Raw genomic sequence first — 10,619 nt, 5'->3', positions numbered from 1 at the left:
GCTGCACCATTTATTTGAGGCACCACGACAAACCAAAAGGTGGCTACTGGGTGACAAGGGCTATCTGTTGATTAAATGGCTCATGACTCCTGTCTGCAACCCACGCACATGTGGGCAACATGGACACAACGAAAGCAGCACTCAACAGAGCATGTGTCAACATTTGTGGTGGTCTGCTGTATGTTGCACTACATGAGGGCACAGCCCTTGCCACCAGCAATACGGCGAGCAGCTGAGGAGCAGGAGGAGGAAGAGGAAAATGGAGGCAGAAGGCAACCCATACAGCCCCTTTCTGGCCGGGCTCTCCATGAACAACTGATCCAACTGCGATACCAGTAAACGCAACCGCACTTCCCCATTCACCAACAGGAGGAAGCCCTAGAGGAGTACAAAAAGTGCAGGGGGATACTTAAAAAAGAAATTAGGAGATCAAGGAGGGGCCATGAAATAACACTGGCGAGCAAAATAAAGGAAAATCCGAAGATGTTTTATAAGTATATTAAGGGTAAAAGGATAACTAGGGAAAAAATAGGGCCCATTAGGGACAAAAGTGGCAATCTGTGTGTGGAGCCGGAAGATGTAGGAGGGGTTCTAAATGAATTTTTTGCATCTGTTTTCACTATGGAGAAGGACGACGTAGACATAGAAATAGGGCGGGGGGACTGTGATATGCTCGAACATATTAACATCGAGAGGGAGGAGGTATTGGCGGTTTTAGCTGGCCTAAAAATGGATAAATCCCCAGGCCCCGATGAAATGTACCCCAGGCTGCTGTGTGAGGCAAAGGAGGAGATTGCGGGGGCTCTAACACATATATTCAGGACCTCTCTGGCCACAGGGGATGTGCCAGAGGACTGGAGAACCGCTAATGTAGTACCATTATTCAAGAAGGGTAGTAGGGAAAAACCGGGGAACTACAGGCCAGTGAGCCTAACATCAGTGGTAGGAAAATTACTGGAAAAAATCCTGAGGGACAAAATTTGTCTCCACTTGGAGAGGCAAGGATTAATCAGGGATAGTCAACATGGCTTTGTCAAGGGAAGATCATGTCTGACTAATTTGATTGAATTTTTTGAGGGGGTGACTAGGTGTGTGGATGAGGGTAACGCAGTGGATGTGGTATACATGGATTTCAGTAAGGCCTTCGATAAAGTCCCGCACAGGAGACTGGTCAAGAAGGTAAGAGCCCATGGAATCCAGGGTGCCTTGGCACATTGGATACAAAACTGGCTTAGTGGCAGAAGGCAGAGGGTGATGGTCGAAGGTTGTTTTTGTGACTGGAAACCTGTGGCCAGTGGGGTACCACAGGGATCGGTGCTGGGTCCCTTGCTGTTTGTGGTCTACATTAATGACTTGGATATGAATGTAAAGGGTATGATCAGTAAATTCGCGGATGATACTAAAATTGGTAGGGTGGTAAATAGCGAGGAGGGTAGCCTCAGTCTGCAGAACGATATAGATGGGTTGGTCAGATGGGCGGAACAGTGGCAAATGGAATTTAACCCGGAAAAGTGCGAGGTGATGCACTTTGGGGGGTCTAACAAGGCAAGGGAATACACAATGAATGGTAAGACCCTAGGCAAGACGGAGGGTCAGAGGGATCTGGGTGTGCAGGTACACAGATCCCTGAAGGCGGCGGAACAGGTGGATAAGGTGGTAAAAAAGGCATATGGGATACTTGCCTTCATTAGCCGAGGCATAGAATATAAGAGCAAGGAGGTTATGATGGAGCTGTATAAAACACTGGTTAGGCCACAGCTGGAATACTGTGTGCAGTTCTGGTCGCCACACTACAGGAAAGATGTGATCGCGTTAGAGAGGGTGCAGAGGAGGTTCACCAGGATGTTACCAGGGCTGGAGCGCTTCAGCTATGAAGAGAGACTGGGCAGATTGGGTTTGTTTTCCTTGGAGCAGAGGAGGCTGAGGGGGGACATGATTGAGGTGTACAAAATTGTGAGGGGCATAGATAGGATGGATGCTGAGGAGCTTTTCCCCTTAGTAGAGGGGTCAATAACTAGGGGGCATAGATTCAAGGTAAAGGGAGGGAGGTTTAGAGGGGATTTGAGAAAGAACTTTTTCACCCAGAGGGTGGTTGGAGTCTGGAACTCACTGCCTGAAAGGGTTGTGGAGGCAGAAACCCTCACAACATTTAAGAAGCATTTGGATGAGCATTTGAAATGCCATAGCATACAAGGCTACGGGCCAAATGCTGGAATATGGGATTAGATTAGACAGGGCTTGATGGCCGGCATGGACACGATGGGCCGAAGGGCCTCTATCTGTGCTGTATTACTCTATGACTCTATGACTCTATGAGTCCCACACCAGGTTTTAAATTAATATATTGCATCTGTGTTCACTATGGAGAAGGACGATGTAGGCATAGAAATCAGGCAGGGGGATTGTGATATACTTGAACAAATTAGTATTGAGAGGGAGAAGGTACTAGCGGTTTTAGCGGGCTTAAAAGTGGATAAATCCCCAGGCCCTGACGGGATGTATCCCAGGCTGCTGTGTGAGGCAAGGGAGGAGATTGCAGGGGCTCTGACACAAATTTTTGGAACCTCTCTGGCCACGGGAGGTGCCAGAGGACTGGAGAACAGCTAACGTAGTACCATTGCTCAAGAAGGGTAGTAGGGATAAATCAGGGAATTAAAGGCCAGTGAGCCTAATATCAGTGGTTGGGAAATTATTGGAAAAAATTCTGATCAATTTGATTGAATTTTTCAAGGGGGTAACTAGGTGTGTGGGTGAGGGTAGTGCAGTTGATGTAGTCTACATGGACTTCAGTAAGGCTTTTGACAAAGTCCCACATGGGAGACTGGTCAAGAAGGTAAGAGACATGGGCCTAGAAATTCAGTTGGTAGCGCCAGCCGTTAGCGCCTTAGGAGGAGTAGATGTCGGGCGCTAGGCGGGTAGCGCCCGGGCGCAGCGCGAACTGCGCCTCGCCCCAACTTCACTAGAGATTTAGCGGCGGCGCAAAATCTTTGCGCGCGCTCAGCTGCGCGCGCAGATCATGACGTCATTTCCTCGTGCAACGCTTTTTGTGCGCCCCCAACCGGAACTTCAGTGGCAACGCCCCATTGTGCGCCTGGCGCCCCTAGCGACTGTTAGAGTGGAACGGTGCTCAGCCGAGGCGGGGCGCGGGGGGCGCAAATTAAAGGGCACTCCTCCTGCAATATAAAAGGCTGCCATTTCACAGCACACCTTCTTGCGAAACGGATCTTTGGAGAGAGACCAAGGTAGATAGCTTTCTGCTTTGGCCCAACACTCGGACAGGTACTTCTGGCTTCAGGCCACAGCTTTCCACTAGTCTTTGCCTTCATTGACATCTCATTGTTAGCCAGCATATTATGGGGGTTGCAATGGGTGTCAACGCTGGCTTACTCAATTACATCCAAAGGGCTCACAGACGCCGTGAGAGAGTGGCAGCCCTGGCTAGATGGAGAGGGGGCAACAGGCGTCGGCAAAGGAGGCCTTACCCACCCAGGGTATACCGCCAGCAGTTCTCCTATCTCAACATGTCTGAGGAGCAGTGTGTTCGGAGGCTGCGATTCAGAAGGGACGTGGTCACAGAGATCTGCCAGCTGCTTGGCGGTGATCTGCAGCCACAGCTGAGGAGCAGGACGTCTCTGTCGGTGGCAGTGAAGGTGATGGTGGCTCTCAACTTCTATGCCACCGGCTCCTTCCAATCCGCTACTGGGGGCATTGCCAACATCTCCCAGTTCGCCGTGCATTGCTGCATCCGCCAGGTCACCAATGCCCTTTTCAAAAGGAGACGTCAGTTCATCTCCTTCTCCATGGCCCTTGCCAAGCAGCAACAGCGTGCAATGGGCTTTGCAGCATTCACGGGCTTCCCCATGGTGCAGGGCGCCATTGACTGCACGCATGTGGCTTTGCGGGCACCTCTGGAGAATGCCGAGGATTACCGCAACCAGAAGGGCTACCATTCGCTGAACGTCCAGCTGGTGTGTGACCACAGGCAGCTCATCCTAGCTGTCAATGCCCGCTTTCCAGGCAGCAGCCACGATGCCTTCATCCTGCGACAGACTTCTGTGGCAGGCATGTTCCAGGCACAGCCTCACCCACGAGGATGGCTTATCGGGGACAAAGGCTATCCTTTGTGTACCTGGCTGATGACCCCGCTCCGTGCGCCCAGCACCCCTGCTGAAGAGGGATACAACAAGAGCCATCAAGCGACCAGGAACATCATCGAACAAACAATCGGCATCCTGAAGCAACGGTTCCGCTGTCTGGATCGTTCCGGTGGAGCCCTCCAGTATTCGCCGGAGTGAGTCTCCCATTTCGTGGTCGTTTGCTGCAAGCTGCACAACCTGGCTATCCGCAGGACTCAGCCACTGCCACCACAGATTGGAGGACCACCTGAGGAGGAGGAGCAGGAGGAGGAGGAGGAGGACCAGCACAGGAGGGAGGCAGAAAGTGCAAGGGCTGCCCGTCGCCGGCTTATTGAACGTCGGTTCTAGGCCCCCTCTCAGGGACTGGCTTGTGCCAATGTCAGCAGATGAATGTAGCCGCTCCACAAGCCCTCAGCCGAGCAGGGCGACCAGGACTTAATCAAAAAACCATGCACACTGCAATTTAACAACAATAATTTATTGAAAACCTCTGCCCTTCCCACATTACATGCTCATGTGGAGAAGCCCCCTCCAAAAACACAAAACTACCAGTCTCGGCCTTACAAAAAGAAAGGAAGACACCAGTCTCGGCCTTACACAAAAACAACTGCACCAGTGTCAGCCTTACAACAAGCACCAGGCATTTGTGCATACCTCTACTTTTTGCCCTGCGAGGGCGATGCCTTGCGCATCCTTGCCTGGCCCCTGCCCGCCCTGCTGCTCCTCCTCAATGGGAGCCCAGTGGCTGCAACAAGGCTGGGGGAAGGCTGCTGAGGGGCAGATGGCGAGACGGCAGATGCCCTTGGGGGTCGGCCTGCACCAGCTCTGGCCTTGGAGTGTCCGGCTGCTGACTGCTCCAACTCTGGCTGGGCGGCAGCAGTCTGTCCAGCAGCTCGTGGCAGCTGCAATGGCGGAGTGGCAGTGTCGGCTGCAGGAATGGTGGCAACCTGGCAGATCGCAGGTGCTCGCTGGTCGCCTGACACATTGGCACTCGAACGGGCCAGCACTGCAGCATGCGCAGCAAACAGCTGAAGGACAGACTGCTGGGCTGCTGCTGCGTGGCGAGTGCCCTGGCGATGCCTGGCTGATCCAGCGAGGGTGGCAGCAGTTAGTGCCCGTGTGGCCCTGGTCTGTGTCCGCATGACACCAGCCAGTGAATGGACGGCACGACTGAGCACTTGGCTAGAAGCCGACTGTGCTGCCGCGAAGTCCTGCAGACTCCTGGCCTGTGCTGCCACGATGTCCTGCAGACTCCTGGCCTGTGCTGCATTGAATTGTTCCAGACTCCTGGCCTGTGCTGCACTGAATTGTTGCAGACTCCTGGCCTGTGCTGCCCCGAATTCCTGCACACTCCTTGCCAGTGACTCTATGGAGTCAGGCATCCTTGCCACTGCAGCCATGAGCTCAGTGTGCCTGCGCTCAGCCTGGACGGCCATTTCCTCTAGGAGGCGCACCACCTCTGCGCTGACCATCGCAGGACTGGAGGCCGCACTCACCCTCTGGGGAGAAGTCCGCCGAGCTTCCCCACCCCTCCCGCATTGCTGCAGGCCGCTGGGCCCCGGAGCTTCACTCTCCTCTGACCCTTCCCCCCGGCTCCCCTCCAGGGAAGACGTGTCCCCTACATCGCCATGGGCTGGCGCGGCTGAGGGTGGCACTGATGGGCCGGCTTCCTCTTCCTCCTCCTCGTCTTCCGAAGGGCTGACAGTGGCAGCTTGAGGGCCCGCCTCCTCACCTGGTGATTCACCATCTGAAAGCAGGAAGGCACAAGAGTAGCTTTAGAGTGAGGACAGGGCGGCAGCGAGGGAGGCATGAGTGGTGCCATTCACCGCATTGGTCGGACAGTGGCAAAGGATGCTGATCTGATGCGCAAGTGGAACGAGAGAGGTCCAAAAGGTGATGCCCTTACCATTGGTGCCCAGAACAGGGTCGGCATCTCCACTGGCGACAGGGCCAATCAGCCGGCCTCCCATAATGCGCTCCACACGCTGGTCGAGGTCGGATAGCTCTTTGAGGTCAGGATGGCCTCCCCCGGTCTCAGTTCAGTTGCGCCGGTTGTGCGCAACCTTGGCCTGCATGAGAAAGGACGGCCTCTAAGTACACTGTGAAGCCCTGATCTTGTCTGCACTGCCTCCCATGGTCGAATAGCTTGGACAGTGTGTAGCCCTGATCTTGTCTGCACTGTCTCCCATGGTTGAATAGCTTGGACAGTGTGTAGCCCTGATCTTGTCTGCACTGCCTCCCATGGTCGAATAGCTTGGACAGTGTGTAGCCCTGATCTTGTCTGCACTGCCTCCCATGGTCGAATAGCTTGGACAGTGTGTAGCCCTGATCTTGCCTGCACTGCCTCCCATGGTCGAATAGCTTGGACAGTGTGTAAAGTGCTGAATGTGCAATTGATTTTCATGCCAGTCCCATAGCTGCTGGATGAGGGCTGGCCATTCGGGCTTTCAGGTCCCTTTGCCCATAATGTGAGGTGCACATGCAATGATGAGGAGGACACTGGAAAGGGTACTCACCCTGACAACCCGAGTGAGGTCGTTGAACTTCTTCCGGCATTGCACAGGAGTCCTGGCAACCACGCTGTTGGAAGACACCCTGTTGGACACCTCCCTCCAGGCTTTCCGGTAGGCGCTGGGCAGCGGCCTCTTGCCACCTTCTGGGAACAAAACATGGCGCCTGCGCTCCACTCCGCCAACCAGCACCCTCAGGTCACCGTCGCTGAAGCGCTGCTCTCTCTCCCTGGCCTTCTCCATAGTCCTGGGCGTTGTACAGGTGAAGCTGAAGTGGTCAGGCCTAGGTTGAGGGCTGCAGTGTGCAGGGCGCGGCAGGCAAACAAATCCACCCTCCCCCTTTAAGAGATGACCGGCGCCAGAGTGTCTGCCGTCAATCAAGAACTCGCCGCACCTGCGCTGCACCCGGCCTCGGGGCTATCGCTCAGCACCGCCGGCTTAGCGCCTAAAGATAGTCGTGCATCGCCTGTTTTAGCGCAGCAGCAACCTCTTGGGGCGATGCGACTGAATATCGGCGAAGGGGGCGCGACTTTGCGCCGGGCGCAAACTTTAGCGGCCGCCCGACTTTACCGCCCCAAAAGTGGCTATACTGAATTTCTAGGCCATGGGAGCCAGGGCAATTTGACACATTGGATCCAAAATTGGCTTAGTGGCAGGAGGCAGAGGGTGATGATCGAAGGTTGTTTTTGTGACTGGAAGCCTGTGTCCAGTGGTGTACCGCAGGGATCAGTGCTGGGTCTTTTGCTGCTTGTAGTGTACATTAATGATTTAGATATGAATGTAGGAGGTATGATCAGTAAGTTCGCAGATGACATGAAAATTGGTGGAGTGGTAAATAGCTAGGAAGGAAGTCTCAGGCTACAGGACGATATAGACGGAATGGTTAGATGGGCAGAACAGTGGCAAATGGAATTTAACCCTGAAAAGTGTAAGGTGATGCATTTTGGGAGGACTAACAAGGCAAGGGAATACACAGTGAATGGTAGGACCCTAGGAAGGACAGAGGATGAGAGGGACCTTGGTGTGCATGTACATAGATCCCTGAAGGCAGCAGGACAGGTAGATAAGGTGGTTAAAAAGGCATATAGGATACTTGCCTTCATTAGCTGAGGCATAGAATATAAGAGCAGGGAGGTTATGATGGAGCTGTACAAAACATTAGTTAGGCCACAGCTGGAATAATGTGTGCAGTTCTGGTCACCACACTATAGGAGGGATGTGATTGCATTGGAGAAGGTGCAGAGGAGATTCACCAGGATGTTACCTGGGCTGGAACGCTTCAGCTATGAAGAGAGACTGGACAGGCTGGGGTTGTTTTCCTTAGAGCAGAGAAGGCTGAGGGGGGACCTGATTGAGGTGTACAAAATGATGAGGGGCATAGATAGGGTAGATAGAAAGGAACTTTTCCCCTTAGTAGAGGGGTCAATAACCAAGGGGCATAGTTTCAAGGTAAGGGGCAGGAGGTTTAGAGGGGATTTGAGGAAAATCTTTTTCACCCAGAGGGTGGTTGGAATCTGGAACTCACTGCCTGAAAAGGTGGTAGAGGCAGGAACCCTCACAACATTCAACAAGCATTTAGATGAGCACTTGAAACGCCGTAGCATACAAGGCTATGGACCAAGTGCTGGAAAATGGGATTAGAATAGACAGGGCTTGATGGCCAGCGCGGACACAATGGGCCGAAGGGCCTCTTTCTGTGCTGTATAACCTTCCCTCTGTTACTGACCATCATAGCATCTGCATGGCCACAATGCAAAAATAAAAGCCAACACAAAATAAACATTGCAAACCAAATTTATAAATTAAACCATGCCATATTGGATACAAATGTCAACTAATTATCCGTGTGCATTCCCTTAGTGCCTGTCTTCCATGTGCCTTTGCCTGTCCCTGTGCTCCTATGCAGTGCTACCCCAGTGGCTGCAGCATGGCTGGTGAAAGACTGCTGACTTTCAGTGGGGGAGACTGCAGATGGCCTTAGAGGATGACCTTGAGCAGCTCTGGGCCTAGAAGGCCCGGCTTTGGACTGCACCATCTTGGCATGGGCGGCCGCAGACTGGGTAGGCTGGCTGACTGGCAACAGCAAGGGTACTGGTGGAGTGGCAGTGGTGGGAGGACGAATGCTGTCATCCTGAGAGAGGACAGCGGGTTTGTGCTCCACGGAGCCACTGCCACTACCCCGGGGCATCGCCTCAGCAATCCGAGTAATCTGTTGAAGGACAGATTGCTGGACTGCAGTGACACCCTGCAAGCCCCTTTGAACACTGGTATCCCCGGCCATGATGGCAGCAGTCTGAACTTGCATGACTTCAGTCTGAGCTTCCACTGCACCCAGATGTCGGGTGGCTTCTGCCTGTTTTGCAATGGAAGCTGAGACATCAGCCATCAGATGCTGCATCGTGGTTGGGTCCACAAGTGCACTAATGGTGTTGGCCACCACTTCCATGCTGGAAATCATGGGCTCCAAGCTCTGCACAAAGCCCTGTGCCAAGTTGGTGCTGGACTCCTCCATGCTCCTCGACATTTCACTCAGGCTTTCTGGCAGGCCTGTCAATGCACCAAGCATTTCATTGTGCACACCCATCTATAGGCCGCCCTATCTGAGTCCTGTGCAGCAAAACTCGTGTGCGACCTCGCCCTCCGGGGAGCTGGCACCTGCGCCACCCTTGCCCCCCTGCCCTGGCTGTAGGCCACTCGTGCCCGGTGTCTCACCACGTGCAGATCCCACCTCTAAGCTATCCTCTAAACTTCACGCAGTGTCAGTTTCTGAGCTGATGGCTGCGAGTGTGAAATCGAGTGACAGTCTTTCTTTCTCATCACTGTCTTCTTCCTCTTCTACCTGTTGCTCTTCCGCCGCTGCCTGGCCAGGCTGCAGTTCTTGGGTCTCTGAAAGGAGAAAGGCACAAAGGTAGGGTTGTGGTGGGAGGGGGGAAATTAAGAGGTGCATGCTTACACCATCTGTAGCTTGTAAATCAGAAGAGATTGTAGGATCAGGGTGAATTGGGAAGGAGGATTAGGAATGGGGATATTGTGATCTTCTATCATTTCAGCCCTGACGCAGGCCACAGTCTCAGTGATGTCCGCTGCTCCAATGATAGCAAGCACCATCTCCTCCATGGTGCTGCGCCTGTCCCACAGCAGTTAGCTCATGCTGCCTCCGGTTATGTGCCACCTTATCCTCCAAGAGAGAGGGAAGTGTGTCAGTGAGTGCGGTGCAATCTGTTTGGGTGATGTGGAGGAAATTGCAGCTCAAACAAGATTTGATGCCAGACAGGCAATCTGACAACACTGAGACAGCGGAAGGATGGCAAGAGATGGTGGATAGATAGAGCTGAATGTTGTCAGCATTCTTGTGGAAGCTGATCACACGTCTTGGTATTATGATGCTATAAGGTAGCATGTAGATGATGAAGAGGAGGGAACCAAGGATAGACATTCAAGGGACTCCAAAGGTAATGGTGCAGGGACAGGAGGAGAAGAGCTTGCTTGGGATTGCCCCGTCTATGCCCCGTCTATGACTGGATAGGTAAGAGTGGAACCAAGTGAGGCCAGTCGTACTGAGCTGGACAAAGGAGGAGAGGCATTGGAGGAGGACGGTGTGGTCAGCCATGTCGAAGGCTGCAGAGAAATTGAGAAGGGAAAATGCAGCAGTCACAGAGCATGTAATTTGTGACTTTGGTTGGGGCCATTTCAATGCTGTGGCAGGGTGCAGAAACTTGATTGAAAATTCAAACAGAGAGTTGCAGGAAAGATGGGCACGGATTGGGGTGGCGGCAACATGTTCAAGGACTTTGAGAAGAAAGCGAGATTAGAGATAGGCTGGCAGTTCACATGGACAAAGGGATCAAGGGTGGTTTTTTGAGCAGGGGGATGATGGTGACAGTTTTGAAAGGGAGGGGAACAGTGCCTGAGGAGAGGCAATCATTTACGATATCATCCAGCATGTGGACCAATAAGGAAAATTGAGTGGTCA

The 10,619-nt window shown here is 53.1% G+C and overlaps 1 protein-coding gene across 1 annotated transcript; it reads right to left on the bottom strand.

The window, feature by feature from the left end:
- Positions 1-8,480: 8,480 nt before the first annotated feature.
- Positions 8,481-9,230, bottom strand: LOC147107430 (uncharacterized). Its single transcript, XM_086007388.1, has one exon. It carries the CDS (start codon positions 9,228-9,230, stop codon positions 8,481-8,483), a length of 750 nt encoding a protein of 249 aa, XP_085863514.1.
- Positions 9,231-10,619: the final 1,389 nt, after the last annotated feature.

Source organism: Somniosus microcephalus, chromosome 14, assembly GCF_052327205.1.
Source record: "Somniosus microcephalus isolate GS21.2 chromosome 14, FLI_Smic_1.0, whole genome shotgun sequence".
Classification (NCBI taxonomy): domain Eukaryota; kingdom Metazoa; phylum Chordata; class Chondrichthyes; order Squaliformes; family Somniosidae; genus Somniosus; species Somniosus microcephalus.
Note: the sequence above shows the minus strand (reverse complement) of the source record. Positions and strands in the feature narration are given on the sequence as shown.

Coding starts and splice junctions, on each gene's coding strand:
- LOC147107430 (XM_086007388.1), bottom strand. CDS start 9,230: ATGGGTGTGCACAATGAAATGCTTGGTGCATTGACAGGCCTGCCAGAA.